The 15,413-nt window shown below is 41.0% G+C and overlaps 1 protein-coding gene across 1 annotated transcript in view; it reads left to right on the forward strand.

Moving 5' to 3' along the window:
• The window catches only part of IPMK (inositol polyphosphate multikinase), a 44,749-nt gene that overhangs the window by 14,712 nt on the left and 14,624 nt on the right, over positions 1–15,413 (forward strand). The window contains exons 3-4 of the mRNA XM_075423209.1: positions 7,374–7,470; positions 14,239–14,411. Coding sequence (XP_075279324.1) covers positions 7,374–7,470; positions 14,239–14,411 — 270 coding nt within the window. The remainder of the gene's footprint in view (positions 1–7,373; positions 7,471–14,238; positions 14,412–15,413) is intronic.

Raw genomic sequence — 15,413 nt, forward strand, 5'->3', positions numbered from 1 at the left:
TTCAATAGTTGGAGTTGCTTAAAAAAATCTTACTGGAGCAGAAAGTTTGTATGAAAACACTCTGGCTGCTGTATCTGTTCAACTTGCTTTTGCATCTGCGGGGATTTGGATGTGTCAAGGGGGTAGTTTCTGAGCAGGTCTGTGTCTTCCCTTAGATGCTAAGCAGTATTCATGTTGGACCACGTCGTGCACTGCAGCAGCAGAGCTGTCTTTTGGCACAACAGTTGTAAAGATAGATGAGAAAAGTGATTGTACCATACATCATGGGAGGTATGAATTGGCAAAATGACTTGAGTTTTTTGCCTTGAAATTTGCTGAGTCTCTCTGGCTGCTGGTAGCTTGAGTTTTTGCATTGGGTAACTTGAGGACAGCGTCACTACAGCTCTGTTGAGTGAATGGCATGTGTTGTCAAACTAAGAAGGAAGGCTAAGAGCAAGAAAGAATGGGAGAAGTGCGTTAAAATTGAAACTTCCTTATCAGATGACCAATGACTGTCTTAATGATTTTTTTTTTTTTTTTTTTAGGCTATGTTCTCTTATTTTGGCCTATAGTGGCAAGTACGTAATGTGAACTCTGCTCCAGTCTGTCGTATGTGCACATTGGCATAACTGAACCAAAGGAACGTAGATTGTGGAGTAGAGACTTTGATGTGCAATTTGGACTATAGTCACCTAAGAGTCTCATAATCTGTATAGGAGGCTGCTTAACAGGTGTTTGTGCTGTTACTGTAAGTACAATCACCTACACTTCCCTGGATATCTTCTGTAAGAGTTGTTTTTTTTCTTTTTTTTTTTTTTAAGAAAAAGATGAATCGGGTTGTGGTAGCTGAGGGATCAGACTTTGTTGCACATCCTGAAAGAAGAATTATGTTTGACTTGGAGCTCTCAAGTTCATTGAAGAGTCCAGCTCCTATGCAGTTGAAGCTGAACGTAACACCTGACTGTGCTAGTGAGTCGTGAACGTAGGAGAGACTGAAGGGCAAGAGGAAGCTCAGTTCTGTGGCAAGAGATTTGTGGTGAAACATGGGTCTCTAATTTTGCAATTTTGACCAAGAAGGCCCTGATGGCCACTATCTGCTCTGTGCTCAGCTGGGTGGCTTGCAGCAGTTGTAGGAGTGTGTGGATAAAATAAATAATTTAAACTTGCTTTGTTGTTAATCTTTACTTGCCCAGGAATCTTGTGGGATGAAAGATGAGATGGGAGTTGCTGTCTTTTGAAGAGGGAAACAACTCTTTTCTGCTTGTGATGGGGTAGCGTTGCGTGCCTGCTGACATCTTTCAAAATACGTTATTGCCTTGCCTCTGTAGTAAGTGGTTATTGGAAAGAAAGAGGGACTGGATGGTCTGTCTCTACCCAACTTACCTCTGACCGTTTCAGAGCGACTTGCTGCGTATAATATCTGTGGCTCTTTACTCATGGCTGCACCATGGTATTTGTTTAGCATTGCTGCTGGTGGCTGTGCCTGACTGCTGCCTTCTGGTTTCTCCTTCTGTCTGCTTAAGTTATGAAGCTCTGCCACGTCCTCAGAAATGGGTCAGGGTTTGCTTTGCCTGTTGTAAGGATAATTCCATGCCTGGGGCTGCAAATCTTGCTAGGGTCAGCTTAAATTTGGCGATATAAAGCATGTGGAAGTGGATAAAATAAGATCTACTGGGCTTTCGGCATTGTTAGAGAATGACTGGTTGATAAACATGACCAGAGAAGTACCTCTTTGAAAGGCTTTTGAAGCTTATGTTCACAGCCTTCATTTTTTGGAAGGTAAGATGCCTAACTCCTTGCTGTATTTATTTTTTTTCCTGACTCCTGGAAGAATGATGTGATTGCCACAAGAGTGCACCATTCTTATTTGAAAATCCATTTCTGTGATCAGATTGTAGGAATACATCCTGATTTGCTTTAAGCTTTTTTAGTCTTTCTGTAGTTGTCTTCAGTGAGAATAATGATTACAATCTCATGTATAGTATGACTGTATTTTGGTTACTAAAATAAGCCGTTCTGTGTAATAACATTTAGTATAACAGCATTCACAAATATTTAACATTTGGAATTATTCTGGTATCAGATATTTCGAATATAAGCAGAGCTGGCTCAATTCCAGGCATATTTGTGGAAACGGCTACTGCGGACGCTCACAAGTCAAAACACGATGGTACTGCTTTGAAAAAGAAGCAAGGGCCATCCGAGTTGTAAAGCAAAGTAGTTATGGATTGCTAAAATCACAGCTGCTGTTTCAACCTCAGTTTTTTGGCCCTTGTACTTGCCTGGTGTAACTGGGTGATGTAGGAGTCGAGGGAAATGCAGTGTGCGCTCGGGTAATTAAAGTCTGTAATGTAATGCAGACACATTGGAAGACAGAATTAAGGTTGCACTATCATCTGTAAATCTTGCATTTGCAAATTTGAGTGCATAACGTATTAACTGCTCCCCACCCCTCAAGAACCCCCCAAAAACTGCATTGGAAACTAAACTCTCTGCCTGATGTTGGCAGCTGGTTGTGTATCTGAGACTCTGCAAGCTATAGTGCTCCTGCCTTTAGGGACAATTTATGATAGCCGGAAACAAGAAAAGGTGATGCTTCAGACTGACATGCCTACTCTGGCATTTAAAGTTTCCTACTCAAATAGCTTTTAAATAAATGCAAATTTAAAATATATGTTATTTTAAATCAACCTTTTAATGTACTTTAGAAGATTCTCTTTGGACTACATTTCTGTCAAAGTGGTATTTTTAATCAGCGCAATTAAAGACAGGTCTGTACTGCCAGAACTAGTTTCCTGTTGAAATTTAAACATTTTTTACCCTCCCTCTGTCGTTCATGTGACTAGCTAGTCTTTAGAAAACAAAAAAACCCGAATGTCATGCTGCTTTAAGTAAGGAAAAGAACATTCCCGTTCTCCCAAGCAGCCCCTGTTTGCATTAAAAAACAGATGAATTTGTTTGGATCAGACTTACCAAAACAAACAGAGTGTACTTTGGATTAAAAACTAATGGGTGGTAAATTTGCCTCGGAATTAAAAAGTCCTCAGTAACTGGAAATTATAACTTCATGGTGTCTTTTCGACTATCTGAGCTGCCACAGGACATGTCTGGGGCATATTCTTCCTATGAGTTAGTTGCTGCAATTTGTAATGGTCATGTTGTGAGCCCTCCAAATGTCAGCATCCTGTTTACTTGCTTTTAAGTCCAACAGTTATTACATTTTTATGTCTCCAGTTTGTGCTATTGGAAGAATGTAGCCTGTGATATGTAGAATGGATACCTCCCCTGCCTGAGCTGACGCTGAACTGTTTTGCAGTTCTTGACTTGTTGGAGGAAGACATTATGTACAGTTACTGGTAAAACAGAAACAACTTAATATGTGTCAGAGAAATTGACCTGTTGTTACATTGGGGGGAAAAAAAAAAGCACAGCTGCTTGAAATCAAATTGGAATTTTGCTGATATAAATAAAAACATAATGGTTTACTTCTAAAGGTTGTTCTGGTAACCTGTCTCTTCCATGAATTTCCCAGCAATTTTGGCACCGATACGTTTTGGGACGTGAGGTGAATGGTTATTTCCCATGTAATTTCATATATACATTTATATTTGGCATTCCAAAAGACATCTAAATGTGTAGCTTGCTTCCAGGTTGTATGAAATGAGAAGAAATGCCCATGGCATGGGTGCTGTTTACAAGGCAGAGGCGGTTCTCTCCTGCATCGGAATGAACATAATTGCTGAAATGTCTGGTTTTGTTGCTTTGCCCACACCAGATGACTTCCGCTGATCTTTATTAACTGAGTGCTTATTCTTCTTTGACATGCAAATACATTACAGGCTGAGATTGAGGTCTGTATTAAGGTCAAATAAGTGCTTTGTGTGTGTTACATCAAACTTGTAAAGGGAGTTTATTACTGTTTCTGGGAGCAAGATAACTTCTTGAGAGACAGAAATAGTGCACTTAGTTTTGTTATGCTGAAGTAATGGTACTGAACATTACTGTGAGTTTTGTCTCCATTTAAAGTGTTTTGTATTGGTGTATTAAAGGATAGACTACTTGGGAGATACCACTCCTGCAGCTCTTTGCCCCATCTGGCCTTGACTTTGGGCTATTACACCCCATTATAAATTATCTGAATATCTTTATTGTATCCTACTATTAGAAATACACAGGAGCGTATTCATAGTTACTTGCTAAGTTGCTAAGTTTAATCGTCTAATGTTGAAAGCAAGAGTACTGTCTCTCTTTAAAAAACAGAAGTGATCTACTGACATGTCACTTTCTCAGTCTTTTTGCCAATAAATTAAGCAAATGAGTTTTTTTGTTTCCCTGTTTTTTTTTTTCTGTTGCATTTAGTGTTTCTTCTGCTTGTCTGCTGCACTTTTTGCTTCCATCTCTCTCCTCTTTGTCCTGTCCTAAATACATATACTTGCTCCCATGTAAAGGCTGTGGTACTCCGTGGTGGTTGCTGCCTCTCAGATCTGCTTAAATTCACTTGGGAAAAGAGTGTTTGTGATGGGTGCAATGCAGTTCCCTGTCTTGGCTATAAGGTACCGTGATGATGAACTAGCACAGTAAACAAGAACTGGTTTTGTACTACTTGTCTGAAAATACCCACAGCATGAAGTAATTCCACCAGTCAGTGCTTGGAGTCCTGGCCCAGAAACAGTTGTCTGTATGGTGGAGAACAGTGAACTTTCCTACAAAAGATAGCAGTGGATGAGTCTGTACCTCAGCATCTGCATGCTGCTAATCTTTCACTCCTGCTCTTCTTTCCCACCCTTCATTATTTTTTTTTTCTTCCTTAAACTAGTAAGATCAAGCTACATGGCAGTCTTCTGGGGAAAGCACTGTCTTCTGCTGGTGACATCTGAGGCTCAGCAAAGAAGTGTTGCATAAATAAAAATAAACAGCAGCCACTGATCCCAAGGACAAGCAAGGGATTTTTGTCTTAGAATCACAGAATCGCAGAATGGTAGGGGTTGGAAGGGACCTCTGTGGGTCATCTAGTCCAACCCCCCTGCCGAAGCAGGGTCACCTACAGCAGGCTGCACAGGACCTTGTCCAGGCGGGTCTTGAATATCTCCAGAGAAGGAGACTCCACAGCCTCTCTGGGCAGCCTGTTCCAGTGTTCTGTCACCCTCAGAGGGAAGAAGTTCTTCCTCATGTTCAGACGGAACTTCCTGTGCTTCAGTTTGTGCCCGTTGCCCCTTGTCCTGTCTCTGGGCACCACTGAAAAGAGTCTGGCCCCATGCTCCTGCCACCCACCCTTCAGATATTTATAAGCATTTATCAGCTCCCCTCTCAGCCTTCTCTTCTTCAGGCTGAACAAGCCCAGCTCCCTCAGCCTTTCCTCACAGGACAGATGCTCCAGTCCCCTTACCATCCACGTAGCCCTCCGCTGGACTCTCTTCAGGAGCTCCTCATCTTTCTTGAAGTGGAGAGCCCAGAAATGGAACCAGTACTCCAGATAGGGCCTCACTAGGGCAGTGTAGTGGGGGAGGAGAACCTCCCTCGACCTGCTGGCCACACTCCTCTTAATGCACCCCAGGATCTCATTGGCCTTCTTGGCAGCCAGGGCACACTGCTGGCTCATGGTCAACCTGTTGTCCACCAGGACACCCAGGTCCCTCTCCAGAGACCTGCTCTCCAGCAGGTCAGTCCCTAACCTGTACTGGTGCATGGGGTTGTTCCTCCCCAGGTGCAGGCCCCTGCACTTGCCCTAGTTGAACTTCATCAGGTTCCTCTCTGCCCAGCTTTCCAGCCTATCCAGGTCACGCTGAATGGCAGCACAGCCTGCCGGTGTATCCATCCACTAGAGCGCAAGAATATCAGCATTGCAGCTTGTGTTAACATGGAGGGAAAATAGGCCTAGATGTACAGTTACCTGTAGTCCTCAGAGGTGATGCCAGCTTGTCAAACCAGGACATGTGAAAAGAGATCAGCACCCTGTGATGTGACACTGTGACTTGTAAGATACACACCCAGCAACTTCTGTATGCTTTGGATAGCAACAGTACTGGTAAAGGGTGCGGTGGTAGGTGTATGTCAGTGTTTTGCATCACGCTGTGCACTTATTGGTCTGGTTTGAGTTTTGAGGATTCAGCCCCATCCTTAGGTTCTTTAAAATGGGGCTTATACCATGAGCTGGTTAAAGGAATGGGTCAACTTAAACCCTGTAGCGTGAAGGCAGTGTGGATTTGGTTGTATCACCTTCTCGGTCCCTGCCCAGTCACAGTGCTGGCATAAAGGTGTCAGAATTGTGGCTGGTACAAGCCCAGGAGAGCCCCAGATTGGATGTGCCTGAGGGGCTATGGAACACCGCTGTGCAGCTGAAGCGCACTGGTGGTTGGAGTCTGGCCAGTTTGAAGTTTCTGTGATGAAACCTAAATTTGGCACAAACCCGCACTGACTAATTTTAACATTCTGCTTCTGCATGAGGCTCTGTCTAGAGTGACACGGCATCGGTGATCATAGCCGAGGCTTGTCTTGAGGCTCTAAAATAGTATTTGGACTTCAGGTCTGGGGTTTTTTTGTCTCCGTAGATGTATTAATATTAAAAAGTTGAGAGGATGTATTTTACAATACCTACCCTTTGTAGTTTCCATCGCAAGATATTTTCCCACCATGGTTAAATGTTGAACTGTGCTGTAGGCTGTCCCTTAGGTCTGTAACTAGATCTTCAGGCAGGGTTGGGGGGAATCTGATCAAGAGAACGGTTTCGAAACCCTCTTACCACCACCACTGCAAACTGGTGACAGTCGTGCGATTCTGTAGCAGATAGTATCCAAGGCTTCGTTTTAATTCTGCAAAGAATTAGTCCTTCAAGAATATAAGCCAGCTGCTGTTCCCAAACTGTTCTTGTTTTTCTAACAGAAGTTGAAAAAAATGTTGAAAGCTTTAAAGCAAATGAAAAGAAACATATTTGAAATGAGCATTGTCTGTGTGATGTCAATAAAGGACGAGTTGTTTTGGAGGAAATACTATCCAGTCTGAGCTTGTGTACTTTACCTGACATAACTTAAGAAGCTTCAGATATACAATACAATGTGGCAATCCTGTACATCCAGGATGGGAGAACACCCTTTTTGCTAAATAGGCTTCGAAGCTTTTACGTTATAGTTTCATTTTTATTCAAGTTAAGCCATATGTTTTTATGAGTTAGAGTTGATTCATCTTTTCCACTTTAAAATTTGAAAGAAAGGAATCCATTCATTTATGCTGGACTGTGATAATTATCATCTTCATCTTGTATGTTTTTTAAATGTAAAGTAGAAATATTAAACATATGAAAACAAAGACACTAAGAAATTATAATTATGGGACAATTGGAAGTATAAAATGAGCGTTTTAAACCGATGATCTCCTCACCCCTCCCTAATTTATTTCAGGTTTATGACTCCGACTGTTGCGACAGCATTCTTCTGGAGCTGCGGGAATATCTGCCAAAATACTTTGGTATCTGGTCACCACCTACTGCACCAAATGGTACTGTTCTAATTTTATCTGTTAATCCAAACCTCCTGGAAAAATCTTCTGGAGACTGATTTTTGGCAGTTGTGAGCTCCATAGGGTTTTTCTGGTTTTGTTTTGTAGCCCAGTAATGTTCCCTCTAACAACTAGTTCCACTTTGCAGTCCTCTGGCTGGATCAGGTCCTTGGGGTCTTCCTCCCAGGGGAGATGCGGCATGGCTGTTTGTATGGCAGACGTTTCCTGAGTAGGTGGACCTGATGCATATTGCCCTGGAGCTGCTGCTGTGGTCTGGGTCATGTCGGAGGAGTGGGCTGGTTGCACGTTTACATCTGGTCAGGCCATCAGAGAAAGAGACAGGCTGTGTGAGTGTCCAAGGAAGACAAAATGGAGAGATTGGGGCCTAAGGGAGGCGTTCAAACTGGAATCTGCTGCTGGATATCCAGAGGTTGGATCTCATGGCCATGCCGTATCACACAAAGCAATTACCTTGCTGGGGAGCTCTGCTTGTCATCCTCTGTTACTGGTTTGAATGTAACAAAGCTCTGGTATCTTAACTTTGTGCTTGTATAGCATTGTAGGAGTCAGGAAGAAAAAGATATTTTGGGACAACTGGGAGATTGTCTCTTCAAGATAAAATAGATACTATTGATGTACTTAGAAACTAGTTTTTCTTCTAGAGACTTATTCACACTGAGGAAATGCAGCTTCTGGAACATTCAGAAACAGAAGGATGTGGTGGAGCCTGTTTAAATACATGGACACTAAAACTAGATGCTGTGCTCCTTTAATATAACTCTGTCTTCTTTTGCTTATGCTGTCACTTGATAGACTTGTTTTCCAAAGAAAGTAGTGAGACGGTGTCCAAAGACGTTGTCTAAACTCCGCAAAAAGAAATGAAAGGCGGACTGTGGTGGTACCCAGCACTTTCTTGGCTCAGATTTGCCTTCACGCTTTCTTATTTGGCTCTAACTCAAATAACTCTACCGGAGCTATCTTTTTCCTCGCCTCATAAGTTTGTGTGTCATGGATCTCACTTAACGTCCCCTCCAAATTGCAAATCAATTTTTTCTATTCACAGTAGGATCTTAAGATGTAAAAATGTGTGGTCTAGCCAAGGTATGGTAATTCAACACTTCGCTAGTTTACTTTGGGAACTCACTAGCACTGTGCATCATGGGGCTGAATTTTGGCAGGTCTCCACCAGTAGACCAGACGTAGCCAGTAGGAATAACTGCTTAAAGGGAGAGTAACTTTTAGTTTTGTTTGTTTTTACTTCTTGAAAAGACTGCGCGCTGTCAGGAGCCCTCTTCATAGAGAGCTGTGGCGGGGGTTCAAACAAAACACTCCATTGCCAACTCTGTTATCTGTAGCATTAATGAGTTTCGTGTAGTCTTGATAGACATCGAATCCATTGGAAATGATGGAGTTTAAGAGAACACGCGCGTGCTGGGTACATCCAAAGCTAAGAAGTTAGCCATTCACACTGGAAGTCATCTGTTGTTTAGCAGGTATTTGCAAATGCAGTTTTGCTAATGCCAGGTATGAAAGAAAACCTCTATGATGCATTTGTGTGTGTGCATTGGTACTTGGCACCAGAGGTGAAAAGAATCGGCAATGTTGCATTTAGACTGCATAAAAAGTAGGAAAACAAGTTGAGAAAAGAAGGAAGAGGGGAAGTAACCACACAGAGGAGGGACATGGAGAGGCCATTTTGGGGTAATTGGGGATGGGTTTGTTATCTGTCCCACCAAATTACCTATGGATTAAGCTCTGGCTCAAAAGACTGAACAACATGCTTAGCTGCTGTGGTGCATCCCAGTGACATTAGATGAGGGTATCTAGCTGCAAGACAGGTGTCTAGTTCTTAAATATAGATTGAGGATATATTTGTAGGTTTTTGCAGTCTTGACATTGGAAGCCTGATGTTTCTTTTGGCTGTCGCTGCTCTGCAGACTCTGGGGACGCAGCTCCATACATCCGCTGCGTAGTGAACCCTATAGTTCCTTATTATTGCTAAATTGGGCATAGGTGACTTCTAAGAAACCAAAAATAAAATGAAACAATCTGACAGTTACCAAACTATGCTTGCTGCAAGTTCTGAGCTATATATAGTTTCTCAGAGTGTTTGCGCGGAGGAACAACAGCTTGCCTGGTTTGCCAAGGCAGAGACAGGATGGCCATTGGTGTCCTTGTTTCATACAAAGTTGTATTATTTATGAGATAAGGAAGAAGGAGGGCTCTTTGGTGAATGGTGTCTTGTACATGTAGCATCAGAGTTGTTGTCTTGGGTAGAGAGTTGAGAGTTTGAGTAGGTTCATACAAACATGAAGAGAGTTGTAGGCTTGTGGTAGGGGCAAAAAACCCCAGATTAGCTTAATTGCAATGGCTCTGAACTTGATCTGTGACTGTCTCTGAGCTTCCATGTGACAGGTAAGCGGAACTGTGGTAAGTAAGGTAGACAAAACAAGGATTTTATTTTCATAGAGAAACAATTAGGGAAAAGCATCAGTCTTTATGCTAAAAATGTAGGTAAGTGGATGAAATTGTCAGCTAAAAGGGGTGACGTGTTGAGTGTAAATGAGAATATAGGAAGGGCGACAGGAAAGATGGGCTGATATTCACAAGATCAATAAAAATTTGTAAAGTAACTGTCCTGTTATGCTGAAATACAATAGCTAGTACTACTGCACAGGAGCTGGAGTTAGAGGTGGGTGCCACTGCGTCTCTCTAAGCTAATCTAAAATTGGAGTGAAACAATTTGATTTGAACTTTGGGTTCACTGGCACTGTGGGCATTTGGAGTTTATTAATAAAGAAATGGAAAAGTTGTTATAAAGATGTAGGAGCTGTGATAAGCTTTTTATATCTCCTGCTGATAGTTCTGTTTTTTGCTGCCTACTTGTTGCTGCTACATATTATTTTTAAGTAACTTTACTGTTGCTCATTTCATACTGTGCTCTAATTTTTGTTGCCTAAACTGAGAACAGTGTAGACAAATGTAAGCCTGCTTCAAACCTTTCTTTTCTTCCCTTGTTGCTGGGAGCAACTGAGACTTTTCCCTGCTTTTTCATATGTTTTGAGAGATGTATTGTAGGTTATGAAAAGAAGTCAGATGCCTCAAGTTATTTTGTCGCTTCTGATTCCAGTGAGGACTGAATGCATCAGCATGTACGTGCTGAAGTCTGCGGTGGTTCATGCCATGCATACTTCCTGAATATTGGTGATCTTTTGGTTTGCCTCCATTGGGACTGTAATAAAATATGTAAATAATATGTCAAGCTACATCTTCCTGCCTCCTTTCCTGCCACTGAAAAACAGAAAGGGAGAGGGCAAGCCTCTGAGGAATGATTTGTTTAAATCCTCGAAATATATAGTCAGGATTATCTACAAAAGCTAAGATACAAAAATCCTTATGAATACTTTTCTCTGCAGGGGATTTTAATTTAACCTGTTTTTAGTTAGTGAATGCATGATTTTCAGCAGCACTCTGGGTTAGCAGTGTGCTACATACTGATTTAGAAAATCTGAACTGCTTGAAAAATTTGCAATTTTTTGTTTAACAAAACAGGGAGAGGAAGGAGAGTGCTCTAGTTACCTAGGCTCAGCGGCAGACTTGATGACCTTGAGAAGGGCACTTGGGGATGAGAGCGCCTGGCTTGGAGAGGTAGAGCAGTGCTACCTGCCGATGTCTGAACCTGAAGCTTACTGTGTTTGCCTCAGTCCTCATGCTTCGAGATGTTGTAGGAGTGACTGTTGAAACTTGTGACGTGTTCTGATACTGTGCTTTTGGGGTCTGTTTCAGTAGACCGTAGATCTTGAACACAGTGCGAATAGGAACCGAACAGTGCCAGGAAAAACAAAGTGCGAACACTTGGTGCATTTTTCTGAAACTAATGAGAAAAAATAACTTGGTATAATGCTTTATCTGTGGTGGCATTGCTGTCCCTGCAAGGACAGAGAGCTTTTTGAGAGCAGGGATGTGCACTGAATAAATGTAACATAATCTTAATTCTGAGCTAGCAGTTAGCGAACGATGAAGACTTAAATGATAATTCCAGAAAGTAAGAGAGAGATGGGTCATTTCTGGATACTTCACGTGCTTTGCCAAGTCATTAGTATTTCCCAGGGTTAGTGTTAGCTACTAAGTTATTTTAATGCTTATTTTTTTAAAAAAATAGTAATTAATACATTTTTAGGAGGTCAGTAAGGGAGATATCTCGCTTAACAGATCTGAAATGGATGGGGAACTAAGTGACAGATACTTAGAACTTTTGAATATTTTGAAGGCGCTGAATGTTGGTGCTTAAAAAGAGGGATTTGAACCAGTGGAGTAGAGGACAGTGGGATGACCATGGGTGCTCTGCAAATGCCTTTGATGGAAGGAGCACGACTGTCTTGCCTGCATGTTGTCTGAAGGGAAGTGCACTAGGTTTTGGGAGATTTAAATTCTGCTTTTTAAGCTGGTTATTTTTATAGGTTCACTTTTTGTTGCATTAGGGAAGTAGATGTTTTACACTATATACAGTTATGTTTTAGGGTTGATAAAAAATTACATCTAAACAATTTAAATAATTTATGGTAACTTGCAATTTGTATAACTTTGTTTTTGCAACAGTTTGAGTCTGGAAGTGCTCACAATATAATCCAAAGCATTTTGGAGTTGGTGGTGAAGGACTGCAGCCATTTTTTGAGGTGTTTTTGTATTTATTTTGTTTCCTCACCTCCCATGGCATACCTCTGGCTCAGTGCTTTTGAGAGCTAAATGCTGAAAACCTTGAATTTCACTTAGTTTTTTTCTGGATTGTTTTAGAGGGATGACACAAATCTATTGATCACAGTGATTTCTGTAATGTGCAAAAAGGATAGGCGTGAAGGAAGATGCTTACTTTTTTTACAGTTTTTGTTTTAATAACAGATAGCTAACAGGTTATACAGACTCCCCTGGATTCTGTAGTGGTTCCCCAAAGCCCTGCAAAAGCTGGGCTGATTTCTGACTGAATTAGACCTGTGTATAAAAACTTTCAATAGAAAAAGTGGCACCTGCAGTTCAGGTGATGCAGAATAAACTTTCTCATGGGGAGAGTGTTTGTGCCACTTCTCCTCAGGGGATATCTAGTGAGCAAATATTGAGTATGTTTGCTGTCTGTGGCTTCTCAAAGTAAGTATGAGTTACTTTAGTTTGGATATCCCTACAGCTGTAGTTAACAAACCTGGTTTATGGGTGCGCTAGTATGTAGTGAGACTGTCTTTGCTGTAGCTAGATTGATTCTGTAGCTCAAAGGACATTGAAAAGTACTGTGAACTGATACAGTGAGTTAGTAGAAGACTGGATTTTTTTCAGTAGTGTATTGGTTTGACATACTTTCCTGAGAATGACTTTACATTAACAATATGCTTAGTCCTATTTATACATGAAGCAGGCATCTAAGGATTAAATCAAACCTATGACTGATACACATGTACTTTGGGGAATTGGGACATTCGATGTTGTAAAAATTGAAGCTCCAAGTAGGACTTATTAAAGTAATAAAAGTCCCTTTCATTTCTTATCCTTAAGAAAGTGTTTCTACTTACTCTGTAGAAATGGAACGTTGCTTATTCCCTTTATCTTGACTCTAACTGGTTTTGTTACCTGTCTGTACAGCTATCAAAACAAGGCACTTTGTCCTGCTTCCCTCTTTAAACTTGAACTGGTTTTGCTTTCTTTGGCAATCCCACTTTAGATTATGCTGCAGGTATGGGGAATACTATAACAGGTTTGTGTATTCGGATTGCGTTAAATCCAAAGAAATGCACTCGTGGAACAGGCTGTACTTGAAAGAAAAACAAACCGTAATGTGAAGTGTGTGGCTGATAACAGGTGGATTTACAGAAGTGATGTGAAGAATGAGATGCGTGTTGATGCCATGCTGTGTGTTGTCTTGGTGCGTATTGTGCTCTGGCACGGGCTGGAGATCTGCGCGAGCCCCCTCCAGGCAGAGTTGTCTCTGAGTCAGGCAGCTACAGAAGCTTGTTTTCTTCTTGCGTTCGGACAATCAGTGCTGTAGATCATGTTGGAAATAGTGTCTTACCTGCACTGGAGAAACACATAAACCAGTTTGACCAGGTTTTTGATACTCCTATAAATCTTCAGGCACTCCAAGGGCTTGGGGGTTTTTTGGTCCACCCACTCTCCCGATGGGGTTTTTGGAAATGGATGAAAGGCAGCCTAGGATTCGAGGAGTGTTTTCCCTAAAAGGTGTGCTGTGAGAAGTGAGTACAGATGGGAGTAGGATAAAAAGGAAGAGAAATGAGATGCATTTAGGCCCCTGTAGGGCAGGACTCTTAAATGTTAATTTTATTTTTGAAATGACAGAAAGAAAAATTGCCATTTTAATTCTAGCCCTTTCACACAGAGAAAGAAAACACCATCTCCATTGCAAAACCAGCCATGTAGTAACCTGCATTTGTATGTGCTTATTAGTGTTGTTTGAAATATGTTAATGGCTTAATAAAAACTATTATGAATTTCATCTGTGCAATCATTTGAATTTGAGTGCTAGGTTAGTGCAGTTTAATTGTATACAATTTTCTAAACAGTCAGGCATTTAGAGTTTAATGCCAACGGAATTTGTGAGTGTCAATGACCATGATTTAGTCTGTGTTCAGAGACAAATTCGACTCTTAAAGAGCTCGCGTGTTGTTAAGCCTTAAACAGTTCTCCTTCCTCCACAGAAGCTCAGCAAAAACTATATAATTACTTTGCTTCAACCCATTGTTTACAAAAGTTTTGTCTTTTTAACAGATACCTATCTAAAACTGGAAGATGTGACCCGTAAGTTTAATAAGCCTTGCATAATGGATGTGAAAATAGGTCAGAAAAGTTATGATCCATATGCTTCAGCTGAGAAGATACAGCAGCAGGTCAGCAAGTACCCGCTGATGGAAGAAATTGGCTTTTTGGTACTTGGCATGAGGGTAAGAACCTGTTTGGTTTTCAGATTCAGCTTATACTCTGGCCTGTTGTCCCGCAGCAGATACAGTGCCTAGTTTTTCTAGCAAATGACAGTCCTCTTGAATTTTACCTAAATAAAGCGTTATCTAAATATGTTGGTAGTACTGGTATCAACTGTTGTGTGAAATATGTTCCAAAACTCTGCTCTTGTTCACAACAAGTGTTTAACTTGGCCGTGTCCCTTCTGGGAATCTATTTGCAACCTGGGTTCTGTGTATGTACACAACAAAGGGGTTGGGACCGACCACAGTAATTTAAAACTGAATGTAGTTGCGATTAATTCTTCTCACATAGGAGATATTTCATATTATCAAAGTATTTTTTTGACTTTTAGGCTTATATCGGAGATTTACACACTGAACCAGTCTTTATAATAATTAATAAAAAGCTGTATCCTTGCCAAATTTTTCATCTTGGTTTATTTTCTAAATAAAAATATTTTTTACAGAATTATTCTATTTAGGGAAGAGTAGGTTAGCTCTCAGAGGTGATGCGTGTAGTTATAAATAGCTGCTTACATTCTGCATTTAAAGAAGCTTTCCACCAGAAGAACACGTCTTTCGATGTTTACATCATTTTGATGCTCGAGGAACAACTTAGTTGAAGGTTAGTTTGAGATGGATAAAGCCCTGCAGATGTCCATGCTAACTTTATTACATTTCCTTATATTAGGTGACGAAAGATGAAGACTAAATATTTGTATATTGGCTACTCTAAAACAGTGTAAAGAAAAGCTGTACAGAACATTTATGGATCAGTAGCATAAATGTGTTGGTGTCAGTAATGAATTCCTGATGCTGTACATTTGAAGTCCTTTTTTCTGCTATGATTAGCGCAGGAATAATTTTCTTTTCGATAGGAGATTTCTGTTTTCCTTCTCTCATACACAAAGCCAGGGCTTCTCAAACTCTGCATCAACAAACATAAATGGCTGAAGACTTTGATAAGCTTCCCCTTTGCTGTTA

Source organism: Opisthocomus hoazin, chromosome 6 (genome assembly GCF_030867145.1).
Source record: "Opisthocomus hoazin isolate bOpiHoa1 chromosome 6, bOpiHoa1.hap1, whole genome shotgun sequence".
Lineage (NCBI taxonomy): Eukaryota > Metazoa > Chordata > Aves > Opisthocomiformes > Opisthocomidae > Opisthocomus > Opisthocomus hoazin.